General features: G+C 47.6%; 1 protein-coding gene across 1 annotated transcript in view; it reads left to right on the top strand.

Annotated features, from left to right (window-relative positions):
- The first annotated feature begins 8,420 nt into the window (after positions 1 to 8,420).
- The window catches only part of LOC107035128 (uncharacterized), an 82,967-nt gene continuing 77,714 nt past the window's right edge, over positions 8,421 to 13,673 (top strand). Inside the window, exons 1-2 of the mRNA XM_072945935.1 lie at positions 8,421 to 8,658; positions 9,221 to 9,388. Of these exons, the coding sequence (XP_072802036.1) occupies positions 8,441 to 8,658; positions 9,221 to 9,388 (386 nt within the window). The 5' untranslated portion in view covers positions 8,421 to 8,440. The remainder of the gene's footprint in view (positions 8,659 to 9,220; positions 9,389 to 13,673) is intronic.

Raw genomic sequence — 13,673 nt, forward strand, 5'->3', positions numbered from 1 at the left:
TGGAATGCACAAGTGAACCTGGAGAAAGACAGTCAAATCTGTGCAGACATTAAATTTCACTTGAACGTGCTCCATCCCTGAGCCAAAGATAGGACAAATATGCAGCACTTCTTGAGGACAGAGGAGTGGTTTTAAAGGTTCTCCAAGAATGAATCCCAGGGAACCGAGATGGCCAGTTGTCAAACTGTGACTTTGCTTTTTGGACGGTGTACCCAGCAAGGGTATTGGCCTTTTGTAGGTTTCCATTTCTCTTTAATACATGTCTGTTCATGAGGACGTGGGCACAAGTGTTTGACACCTTGTCGAGGCGACTTTGGGTACCTGCCTAGAAGCGCGGGCACAGCTACGGATGCGTCATATATCTTGCAGCCCATCCCGTTCCCAGGCTCCATGATCACGGCAGAGTGGTTCCTTGTTGACCTGTCCATCTCCTCTGTGACATCATAACCCATGAAAAGACCGGCTTTAACTTGGCTTTGTTAAATTCAAAGGAACAGATCAAATATGGAGTCAGATTTGCTGTTTCCTATTTCAGTAGTGCCATGGAGAAGGCAGTTTGGGCAGCTTTTGTAGTTTCCTGGAGGCTTTCTCTCTCAGTTTCTGGGCTCCTCTATTGAAAACCCTTCATAGCTGTCTGGGCTGCTGGAAAAGCACTCTGCCTGTTTTGCCCTGAAGATGTGTTCTGTTTATAACTCATCTCTACTCCTTGGAAAACAACTCAATAAAAACTCAGTTGGTTTTCCACCAGCCATGGGCAGGGGTGAGGTATACCATGTTATTATTTCATAAAATAATAATAATAATAGTAATAATAGTAAAAATAGTAATAATAGTAGTAATAGTAGTAGTAGTAGTAGTAGTAGTAATAATAATAATAATAATAATAATAATAATAATAATAATAATAATAATAATAATAAAAGAAGTCTTAAAACAGCGTTGAGCACATTGGAGAGAGTCGATAAATGCTTTCTGGCTTAAATCAAAAGTGATGACTCAGTGATTCCATGGCTGCTGTATTTGCTAAGCTAGTTAATCCTTTGCTCCATTACACATTTTTTTAACTGAAAAAGAAATACAAGCAAATGGTTAAAAAAAAAAACTCAAACAGAGCACAAAAATACACAAGTGAAAGAAGTTTTCCCTCATCCTCTGTTCATTCAGCCCTCCCTGGAGATGCCACTGTTTACTATCCTTTGGGTGCTTTTCCAGATATGCTTTGTACATTCCCACCTATGTATGTAAATTCCTTTATCGTTTTAGTTATTTTTAACTAAAGGGATTTAAATCCTCAAATGGTTTCTGCCCGGATAATAGAACAGAACAAGTCTGACTCCATATTAGATCTGTTCCTTTGACTTTAACCATATGCTCTGTCTCCTAGGCTTCATTTTGCTTGTAAAACACTGTTGCTTAGAGCCTGAAATATACAGGAGAGCCTATTCTGAAGGCTCTGACCTTTGAGGATATTTAACACTTTTTGATTCATAAAAAGATAACAAATTGCAGAATAGAAAATAACGTTTGTTTTGTTGGAGGTTTACAAGGATCTGACACAGGCAGATAGCTGCAAGAACAAAGGATTCTAACAAGAAGGAATTCCTACACCAAGATGTTGGCAACAACCAAGCACATAGGAAAGGAGCCTGAATTGTGACTTAGGGAGATGGTTTTCCAGGACATTAGTTTGCCATCTAGGTCTACAGAAACTTACTATTCCATGCCCCAACATCTGGTCTCCCAACTTATTGGCCTGTCCTGCATTGAGGAGAATGAATTTGGAATTGGTAACACTCCTATCTACCTAGAAAGCTTGGCACTGGAGCTGAGTGTTATGGAAACAGGCCAGCCAAGAAACAAGCACCAATCAGAGTGTTGGAGTACTCAGATTTATTATGCTGGCAGGCTCAGAGGGGCTTCTGCTCCGAAGTTCTGAGCACGTCCAAGACGTGCACATGAGGTTTTAAAGGCTTAATTACAAGTAAGGGGGTATTAGCCAATAAGACTCAAAGAACAAAAAGCAAGGAATCAGTACACTGGAGCTTATCAATTTGTAATAGATCACGTTACTGACACTTGTTGAGCTTGGATTTACGAGTTAGCTTGTTATCCCAATAAACTGACACTAAACTTCACATTTACAAGATAGCCCAGCAGAATTTAGATCAGTAAATCGACACTTATCACACTTAGATTTGTGACTTAGCTTGTTAGCCCAGCTGGACTTTTCCTTCACATGAGGACGGCTCTCCCACACCCAGGGAACTACTGTGAGCTCTTGATGTTTACACTAGGGTGGGGTGTGGTTTACCCAGGAGGGATGGGGACTATGCACCAACACTCAGGCAGTCTGCTCTGTCTGGGGCTCTGATCTTGTACCTCCCGCTCCCCGCCAGCCCAACACCTGGGACAGTGGAGCTAAGGCAGAGATCGTGCCTGCCTGTTTCCCGGCGTGTAAAAGGGGAATATATACTCTTCCCAAGGTAGTTCTGAGCGACAACACCTGTGGGTGCTTCGTTCTCAGAGCAACAGAAAACCCAGCTCCGCGTGGGGGCAACGGGTGTGATCCCCGTAGGGTTTCAGCAGAAGCATCGGATGGAGGGCTGGATCAGGGAGGTAAAACTTAAGCTGCAGGCCTTGAAGGGTTACAGAAGGGTACAGAGGCAGGTCTGCCGCCTCCTTCGGGGTGCACCCAGAGGTAAAGCTTTTTCTCTCCATCTCCGCTACGACCCTCCCTTCTCTCTGCTACTCTTGTACATCTGTCTCCCTCCACTTTTCTCCTCCTCTACACCCGCTCCCATCTCCTTCCGTCGCTGCCCCACCTTCTCTCGCAGAACCCAGAGGATCGCTGGCCCTCCTGCGCATGCGCAGTCGGTGCCAGGTGGTCCGCTGGTTGGAAGCTCCGTCTCCGAGCCTGGGATCGGCACAAAGGCTTCTGAGCTCTGTCGTCCAGTAGGCCTTTGGCTCCTGCCTGGGGCCGGGGCCTCTGGCTGTGGAAGTGCAAGGTGGGGGGCTCCCGGGAAAGGGATCAGCCAGCTGCAGGAGGGCGGTCGGCCTGTCACAGCCCCCTAGGGCTCCAGTCAGCGTGTGTTCAGCTGAATTGCTCAGGCCAGACCCCTCTGCCTGCGCCACCTTCCCCGGCGCCCCGGCCACAGCTGCCCAGGGCCAGGTGTGCACCTGCCACCTCTCGCCCCCGCCCGGCTACCCTCAGTCCGCAGCTGGCGTCCCCTTCCCCTCTCCCGCCCGCAAGTCCTCTCCTCCCGGGCTGCCTCTCCTTGGCCGCCGGCCCGTCCCCGCCTCTGGGCGGGCTGTGTCCCGGGCGGGCGGGGTCTGAGGACCCGGACGGGCCGGGCGGCTGGGGCTGGGGCTGGCCTCTGAGCGGGGCTGCAGCCCGCGTCCCCAACCCCCCGCTTTCCCTGCCCCACGACCCCGGGGCTGCGCTGTTCTCCCTTTCCCGCTCCCTGAGGACCAGCTCAGCGGTGTGAGCGCTGCTCTCCCGGCTGAGAACCTCCGGCTGTAACGCCCAGCTTCTCCTGGTGGAGTCCGTAAAAGGGAGCGCCAGTGCTGAGGGAGCTTCTGTCTCCTCCCTCAGTGTTTCTGCCCCAGGTAAGTACCTTGAACACTTTCAGGTGTTATGATGGCGGTGCTTGTTGTCACATGTTTTTATAGTGCGAGGGATTACAGTGGTGAAAGCAAGGCTTGGTTCAGTTAAAAATGAGCTGAAGGCATGAGGCTGTGACATCCTCCTTCCTTCCCTCTCCCAGGGTGAAACGTGTGACCGTCGATTTTAAAAAGATAGTTGCAGTCTCTAACTAGCCCAGCCCAGCTAGTGTGTGTTAACAGGAACAGCACCACCAGAGACGTTGGAGACCCAGAGACATTGCAGTCCTAAAGAGCTCCTGGCACAGTTTGGTTTGTTGTGGTTTTTTGTTTTTCTTAAATTGTGGGGCAGACTAGTTGTATAGAGGGAAAAAATTTGTCAAGAAATATTTTTTCATATAACAGCTTTATTGTGATATTGTTCACACACCATGTAGTCTATCCATTTAAATGGTACAATTCAGCAGCTTTTAGCGTATTCACAGTTGTGCAACCATTATTATTCCAGAACGTTTTCATCACTTCAGAAAGACCAGTGGAAATGAATGACGTATCCAACCCTCCCCAGTGGTGGTTCTAAAGAATTTTCTTGGTTGTTCCTGACCATAAATTAACTTGTTATGTGAAGGAAAACCCCAGCTGGGATAACAAGCTAACTCATAAATCTAAGTGTGATAAGTGTCGGTTTACTGATATAAGTTCTGCCGGGCTTACTCGTAAATCTGAAGTTTAGTGTCAGTTTACTGGGCTAACAAGCTAACACATAAATCCAAGCTCAACAAGCGTCAGTAACGTGATCTGTTCTGAATTGATAAGCTTCAGTGTACTGATTCCTTGCTTTTTGTTTTTTGAGCCTTATTGGCTAATAGCCCATACTTGTAATTAACCCTATAAAACCTCATGTGTACCTCTTGGAGATGCTCAGAGCTTTGGAGCAGAAACCCCTCTGAGCCCTCCGGCCTAATAAATCTGAGTACTCCAACCCCACGAGTGGTGCTTTTTTCTTGGCTGCCCTGTCATTTCTGTAACAGTTACATTCCATGAAAAATCTGGTAGGAATTCTCATCAGAATTCCATTGAATTTGTCTATCAAAGCAGGAAGAATTAATGTCTTTATGGCATAAGCTTCTTCTACCTATGAATATATTTGGCACCCTATCTTTTCATCTGTCCAGAGCCTGGCCCATGGGAAGTCCTCACTAATTTTTGGAATTGTGAATGATGAGATTCTATACATCGCTAGTTGCAACTGTAGCCTTTCATAGAAGAGAAAAGTAACCTCAGTGAAGCCAAGTGACTCTCTGATCATCAGAAAGAGTGACAGTCAATGCTGGAGATATCCAGTGGACTTCATGTTTGCAACCAGAATTCTCCACCACCTAAATATAAGGGGATTAGAGTGTTCTTTTATTTTTTCTTAATGGCATTACTTTTATTTTTACTTACTTTTTTAAATTATTTTTTATTGAAGTGTAGTCAATTTACAATGTTAGTTTCAGGTGTACAGCAGAGATTCAGTTATAAACATATGCATATGTATATACATATGTTTTAGATTGTTTTTAGTACAACTCATTACAAGAAATTGAAAATAGTTCCCTGTGCTATATAGTAGGTCTTGTCATTTATTTTATATTTATTAATGTGTATCCGTTAATCCTCCCTTTCCTGCCTGCTAACCACAGTTTGCTTTCTATGTCCATGAGTCCATTTCTAGGAGCACCGTTTTTCCTAGTAATATATGCTGCTTGGCTGCTTTCAGCTTCAGTAATTCCATCGTATCTGTGGGTGCTTTTCTTCTGATGGCCTTTATGTGGTTTGCACACGTGGTAATAGAGATCTGTATTTGGGAGAACTCCAGGCCTCGTGTAGTCCCTGGAACAGAGCGCCCACTGAGCTGATGCTTGAACTGGGAAAAAAGCACTGTAAATATTGGAATTTCATCTATGGTTGAGACTTTCAGGTTTCTATAACCTGTTTAGCCCACCTTAATATTGGCAGCACCCATACTGGGTAATTTGGTGGAATTTCATGGTATGGTGGTGTAGAGACAGGGCCTTATATGCTTCTTCTCTTTCCTTTTTCTAACATTCATTCTCCTGGGCCTCCCAGATCCTCCCCAAGAAGGGCCGAGGGCTGGCTTGGTGCTGCACTGAGGCAATATTTGTCAATAAGGCCCTTTCCTCCTCTCTTTTGAGCCTCCGTTTCCTTCTCTGCACAATGCGGGCTTAGACTAGATAAATGCTTTTCAGTTTCTTTTAAAGCCATGTTTCCTTTGAGAAACAGAAAATGCAAATCTCTCCTCCCATCCCAACCCTGTAGATTTTGACACATCCTCCAAGGAGTGACATAGCTCTTTGTGGAAAATTGATGTGATTGTGATTTCAGGTGGCACAGAAAAGACTCTTCAGAGATTTATTGCAGCGAGAGGGCAGGAAAGGGGCAGTATGTCACACTTTCTAGTGTGAGCACTGGAGGAGGGGCTTGGGTTTAAATAGGGTGTCTGACGTGACCTCTCTCTAATCTTGCACAATGTGATAAATCTGTCTCCCTCAGTCTCTTAATGTGTCAAGTTGGGGTGATAATATTTTAGGGCTTTTGTGAAACATTATACACATAAGCCATTTGTGTCTCGGTAGAAACAAGACCTGCTAGGGAGTCAGGGATTTCTTTAAAAAAAGAAAAAATCTTGTTCATAGCACTCTGTCTGTGTGTATTTTGAAGTTCCTGGAGGGTGAGGGTTGAGTCTAAAGTCCATCGTGGGACAGGTGGCCCATAGTTCTCTTTGCCCCAGATTGCCCCCTCCTCCCCAGTCCTCTTCATCAGTTCAGGATGAAGTTCCCTAGTAGATTTACACAGAGGTCTTGTGGAAATGGCTTTTCATTTTATTGTTTCAACAAGAAGGGCTGCCATCATGATCTCTGTTGTCAGGTTTTGGTGATTTGAACACTATGCAATTGGGGGTTTCTATTTAATAAAAAGAAAAAATTTACAAATACAAAATTAGACCTAGGGTGGTGACAGGGGCTCTTGGAAGTGGGGACCATTAGCTTTGTTAGCTTCAGGTGCAATGGCCTCTGGCCACGAGGACCCATCCTCATGTTCTGAAGTTGGAGGGAACAGTGGGTTCAGTGGGAATGTTTACTGAGTGTATCTCATGGGCTGGGCATTGTCCTATTTGTACTGTGTGTGCCTTATTTGAGACAGTGAGCCCATTTAACCTCAATAGCCTCTTTAAAAAGTTAGAATTTTTATTTTGAGATGTAATATAGATTCCCATGTAGTTGTAAGAGATAATATGGAGAGGGTCTATGGACTCTTGCCCAATTTTCCTTAATGGTTCCATCTTGCAAAGTTGGGGTACAATTCATTACTGACTCACTAACCCTTTGAGGTTTGTTATTGGCCTCATTTCTATTCATGATTAAGCTGGGGCTTAGAGAAGCACACAGGCCTGCCCAGATCACCCACATGGTTAGTGCAGAATCGGGTGGAACGTGGGCTTGGGATTTCCAGGCAGTACCATTATGATGGTCTGTGGCAGGGAGCAGCATTCACTTTGCTTGTTTATTCATTCATTCAACAAACATTTATTGAGTAACCTCTATGGGTCAGATGCTTTCATAGGGTTACCTGATTCTTCAGCAGTACTGAGAATAAGGTAATGTTTATTTCTTTTTAATCTGAGAAAATTAGCTCTGAGAGGTTATAACCCCCCCAAAGGAAATATAGCTCATAAAGGAGCGATACTAAATTTGCACAGTCCCCCTTTTTATGCAGGTGGTTCCCTAGGCATTTTACATATACAGACTTCTGTAATCCAGATATATTCTTGTAAGGCAAAGATTTTTTTTTTTAATTGAAGTATAGTCAAGTTTACAATGTTGTGTCAATTGCAAGGTGTTTTTTGAATTTTGAATTAAAAAATATTTTTTGAGGAGGGTAATTAGGTTTATTTATTTGTTTCAGTTCTTAAAATGGGGTACTGGGGAATGAACCCAGGACCTCGTACATGCTAAGCACGTGCTCTACCAATGAACTGTACCCTCCTCCCCAAGGCAAGTTTTCTTATCCATTATTCTGCAGCTTAGGAGTTCAAATAAATTGGAGTTGAGATCCAGATCTTTTGATCCCACTGTGGTTCTTTTCTTTATATTCTGCTGAAGGGGGTTGGGGAAAGCAGTTCCTTTGTTCATTTCTTTATTCAGCAGTTTTGAACACTGACTTTGCATCAGTGTCTGGCTAGGTGCTTGGAAACAGAAAACAAGAAATGACCCTTCTCTGCAGGGACAGGAAGCCTAGACCAAAAGCTGAGTAATGTGATCCGACCTACGGTAGCCATGTGGAGACTCTGACTACAAACTGTACCCCGGATTTGCTTTGGCTTCCCTTGCCTTCTGGCTGGTACACACCAGGTCACCGCAACCCAGGTGGGCCCGCAGCACACAGCAGAGTATGTACCTCGATCTCCTCCCCTCTCAGCAGGGCCTGCAACATGACAATCCCTGACTACATGCAGTGTGCTGAGGACCACCAGACTCTCCCCGTTGTGGTCCAACCCGTGGGGATCATCTCAAAGGAGAATTTCTTTTGCATCAATAAGCGAATCTCCTTGGTGAACCAGATCAGCCCGTGCGGCTCCCAGTGGGCACTCTGTATCCACTACAGGCACCACTATGCGCCCGAGAATGGGTGGAGTGGCTTCCAGACCAACCGCAAGGTCATGGGCCTTGTCACCATTACCGACTGCCTCTCTGCAAAGGCCATTGAGAAGCTCCATGTGCAGAGGAGCTGTATGGCACCGCGCTTAATGACTCTCAGCTCTTTGTCTTTGTGCTGCATGAGGAGGTGGCCGAGCAGCCGCGCACCGACGTGTCCTTCAATCTACGAGGACTGCAGGGTGGTGGAGAAGAGGATCGAGGACTTCACTGAGTCACTCTTCATCTTGTTCAAGTCCAAGTGGCTGGATGGGGCCCCCGACAAGTCTGGGGAGAAGATCCCTGTCCTCTGCATCCTGTTTGAGAAGGATGACTTCATGGGACTGGACACAGACAGCAGGTAAGTCTACCTGGATTCCCGTCTGCCCTGGCTCTGTGTCAGGTTGCTTCCCTACATCCAGAAAGGGATCAGCAAGGAAGAGGGCTGTCTTGTAGCCAAGGGGGGAGGGAGGTGCAGCCCGCCAGTTTACAGACATTTCAAAGTGAATCCGCCTTTGTTTCAGAGAGATCCTTTTAGGTTTCTTGTGGACACTTACTCCCGCTTTTGAGCCAGGACCATGGTGGGACCCCTGGATTAGCTGTCCAATAGAGTAGCCACAGCCACTGATGCTAGGAGCGCTGGCGAGGAGGCTGCTCTGAGCTGAGTTGTGCTGTAGGTCAAATGCACATCAGATGCTGAGACTTGTCTAGTAAAAAGAATATAAACTATCCTGTTACTTTATATATTGACTACATGTCATAATGGTAGTATTTTACATACAGTAGATTAAGTAAGATCTGTTCTTAAAGTCAGTTTCTAGTATTTGTTTTTTGTTTGTTGGTTTGTTTCTTTGTTTACAGTTTTAAATGTAGCAACTGGGAAACTTTCTTTACATGGCTCTCATTTCATTTCTGTTGGGCAGCCTGTCCTGGGACAGTCTCATCCCTTTGCTTATAGATGAGATGCTGAATCCAGAGATGCAGAAAAGGTGCTGGTTGAGCTGGGGGTGGAGCCGGTGTCTCCTGCCTCCCAGGCCCAGCACCTGTTCGGCTCAGGCCCTCTCTTCCTGCCCAACAGCCACCATGCCAAGGTAGGACATCAGAAACACCGCCAGGGAATTCCGAATGAACTCCTTATGCAGGGAAAGGCGTATCACGGAGTATGGGACAGAGCAGGGAAATGGTCATCCTCACGTTGTCCCTGCGATTAGGTCAACGGCCCCACTTTGCCTCAAAAGTACAGACGAGCTCTTCTGCGCTGCCTACCCCCCCAACTTCTGCTGTGTTTCCCCTTGTATCCATCGTGCTGTCCCTCGGGCAGAAGAGGGTGAGATGCCTTTGCTGAGAGTTGGTCCCTCTTTACTGGGGAGAGTGAGGGAATCTGTGTCCCCCTGGCCTATGGCCTCGGGCCTTGAGTCTGGAGAGCGCTGATGGCGGTCCCACAGGTGACGGTCAGAGGACATGGCATGTGCTGCCAGGCCCGCTGTGGAGGCGGTGCTCTGTGATTCTTGAACTTACCTAAGATCAGATCCTACTTTCTGGTTGTTGGTAAGTTGGAGTAGAAGATGCCAGAGAATTGATAAAAAGAAAGTCCAGAGCAGTCCTGTGAGTGACAGGCACAGGGGACCCGAGTCCCACCTGCGTGTGGTGCCTGGCGGGCTCTGGATGAATTTTCAGTTCCTCCCCATTCATGCCTCTATGGCTTAAGGAAGTGGCAAGTCATGTCATGGTCATGATCTGTACTTGTCCTCACAGGGCCCTGTGATCTAACTCCCACACTCCCCTTCATCTCCTTAGAGATGAGGTGGCAGTTTTAGGAGCCTGGGCACTGCTGAGGGCACAGCTGCCAGCACAGTGCTACACCGAGGCTGGCTCCATTCACCTCACCTGTCACCTCCTGCTGAGCCCGCAGGCATTAGTCAAGGTAGGAGCATCAGTTCAACGTAAACAGGGACCAACTTCTCCCCCTGGACAGACTGGTGGGTGAGCAGTGGAAGCCTGGAGCCCTGCCCCAGCCCCAGGCCAGTGCTTCCTCTTTTGTCATAGGAGGCACTGGTGAAATTTTTGCTCAGCAACTGCTTGGCTCTGAGTCTGCAGACCCACCAGAGAATGCCAACTTGTTTTTGCCTTTTGAAGTCTGTCCTTGGGATTTGGCGGAGTAGCTGGATGTGTGCTTAGCCCATAGTGGTTGACACTGTCACCATTATTTACCCAGAACCTCGTGTACCAGGCTTGGCTCCCGGCATCAAAATACAGCAGCGTATTAAACCTCCCTCCTGGTGGGTCTCTCTGTTCTGGTACCATAAGGGCTCAGCCAGCATCTGAACGTCAGTTAGATAATGTGGCCAGTGAGCTCGGGTCAAGCACGTTCTCCTCCAGTCACTTTTACTCCATTGTTGCTTTTACAATTCCACAGTCATTAATTTTTAAAACAATGCTTTGGTGCAGGAGCGGAGGCTAATTCTCCCCTGTTTCTCTTGGTGGGAGTGAGTAAAATTGTCCAGCTTGAAATGCGACCACATTTTGTAGCTCAAAAGCTGTTTACACGCATCTAGGTGAAGTTTTGGTTTGGGGCGCTGACCACGTTGGGGTTCCCCGGCATCGCCGCTCCCCTCAGGCCCCTGCCTTCCCTGGAGCAGGAGATGAGGGTGTGTCTCACCGTCCCCGCGTCCCTGCCTCAATCACACACACGTAAATTCTTGTAAATACTGTCACATATTGTTGTTCTCGTGTGTTTCTAATTTTTGCTGTTCCTCTTTTTCTTATTCTATTTCCCTTTTTCTCTTGTACCGCCCTGTGAGCATGTTGTTGGGTCTGAAAAGGTGGGCTTTGCACACCCTGCATTGGAAATAGCTAGATCGCCCTCCGTGCTGTCTCCATCGCTTTAAAAAGCAAAAACTTAACAGCTGACTTGATCCATATATTATCTTAGTCATCTTTTTATTTTCTAGTTTTTTTGGAATTTTTGCTGTTAGCACATCATCCACTGGTGTTTGATACCTGTTAAAATCCTTGCTTTGAGGAACCTGTTTGGTCCTCCTTATAGTTGGTGACAAATGCGCCCTTATTAATTTTGTGTATTTGTTTTGAGGAGTGAGATGCGAATTGATTTCGGCGGCTGCTGATTGATTTTTTTCATGGGGTATTTAAACTTCGAAAGTCAAAATCTGCAGCACCTTGCTTGATTCTGGCTTTTACACAAACGTGCTCGGTACGCGGTTCCTGGCTGTCGCTGTGTGACGTGCGTGACGGCGCTTCCTGGCCGGCGGTCACTGGTGAGGACGTGGCCGGCTCGGGGGTGAGCAGCTGCAGGGGACGATGTTGGAGGAAGCAGTCACCGGTTTTTTGTTTTTTGTTTTTTGTTTTGCATTCACCATTCCGGTGCCATTTACTTTACTTTGCATTCATAGAGGGGCAGGAGCGGGTCTAAAATCCATGCCACTCATTTTTTCCCTTTACTACGCTGGATTTTCTGAGTATCAGGACAAAATGACCTCCTCCTAAGTTGCTGGCTCACCTGGATATGGTGGACACAGGGACCGCTAAAGGGGACCGTAGTTTCCTCTCTGCTTCAGCCAGTGGGCATTCAGAGCCGGGTATGTGATTTGCCTCAGCAGCCGTGCAGGCCTCCCTGCACCGGCTTTTTCTTTTAACCCACATTGGCAGTAAATCGCCGACTCTTTGTCTGTTGCAGCGGACGTCCAACACTGACGGCCGTGTCGTTAGTTTGCGGTAGTGAGTCTCCAACACCCCTGTCAGCCGTGAAGGGACCTTGCATTTTCACCCCCACCCTGGTTCATCTCACCCAGGGGAAGGGTTTGGCCACCACCGTCATTCTGGCCATGAGACCTTGTTTCTCCATTCATGCTCTGGTCCAAATGTGAACACTTCATCTTTCACTGACATGGTCTCGCTTGAGACAGGCCAGAATTTCTGAAACAGTCCATCACGTTCTGGGAGGGGATCAGAACATAAGTAAGCGTCGCAAGTAGGAGTCTACGCTATCTGGGTTGGCAAATGCAGGCTGAGATCTGTGATGGCCGGGCTTTCCCGCAGACCCAGAGAGACCAGGGGTTGGAGTGAAAACAGCCTTGCCTGGGTTCCTCCATCCTCATCTGCTCACTGGCAGTTGTGTCTGCTAACTAGAAGCTCCCCCAGACCTCGAGCCCTTTAAAGTTCATACCACGGGAGAATCTTGAGTCCCTTCTCCTGGTCCTTCTTTGTGAGAATCCAGTGCCTTATGAGGTGACCAGCGGCAGGAGATGCCTCCCCCTCCAGAGAGCTCTCTTCGGAGGACAGTGACTCACTGCACCTTGCTGTGAGCTTGTGGGGTTTCGCCCGTGGTCCTTGCAGAACCAGACTTGAGACTGGCTTAGCTACAGAAATTTCAAGACTGATTCCAGGGCAGGGATGGAGGGAGGGATCAGGGGAAATTGAATGTGACCTCAAATACCTAGGTGTGTGCTTGGTATGTTACTAAAATGGGGAGCCTGGGAGGTGCCTACCAGGAATCGAACTCTAGAGTAAATAGTGGACATTAGGCATTTTTAAGATGCCATTTGTCATCCAAGTTAGGACTTCAAAGAGGCACCAGGTTCTATGACCCTGGGGCTCAGGTGAAGGAGCCGGACTACAGATACACGTTGGGAGTCGTCATTCTTAGGTGGTGTTCACAGCCGTGCAGGTGGATGAGCTCATCTCGAGAGCTGTAGACTGAGGCTGAGGGAGGGCAGGGCTGTGCCTGTGTTGGAGGAAAGCCCAGACCGTGCAGCTTTGGTGTGTCAGTCAGCGGCGTTTGCGATTTTCAGAGCAATGGCATTTATCCTTAAGGGTCTTGCGGGTGGGCAGGGCTAGCCAGGAAGAAATCTGAAGGGAGGGTTGTGGCCACGTGTGAGCATCTTGGGATGATGCAGAGGCTGCAGGGTCTGGGAGGGGAACCTCCTCAGAAGCTGGAGTCGGAGTGGGGAGTGGGGAGAAGGTAGTCACACTCACCTGTGAGGGTGGGAGGGAGGCCTAGGGAGTTCGCACCCTAGCGGACTCAATTTCCCAAGAACAAAAGGCTATCAGACAGAAGATTTGATGTGAGAAGGGATGGGCGCTGGGAGAGGAGCCAAAGTGGAGAATGGTGGTTGGACAGTTCTGAAATAGTCTCCCTGCAACATAGTTTAAAAAACCCAGACTCTTAAGAACATTGATAGTGACTGGGGAGGAGATAGTTCTTTTTCTGGCCTCCTAAGGGTAAGGCATGTATCCGGGGATACACAGAAGAATCGGGCAGTCTGGTCCGGGGGCTTGACCCTTACCAGGGGGAACAGTGCAAGTTTAAAGGGGGAGAAGGGCAGCGGAGGGAAACTAGCCAGGCCTCGTTTCAGGTAC

The sequence above is a fragment of the Vicugna pacos genome, chromosome 21 (genome assembly GCF_048564905.1).
Source record: "Vicugna pacos chromosome 21, VicPac4, whole genome shotgun sequence".
NCBI lineage: Eukaryota > Metazoa > Chordata > Mammalia > Artiodactyla > Camelidae > Vicugna > Vicugna pacos.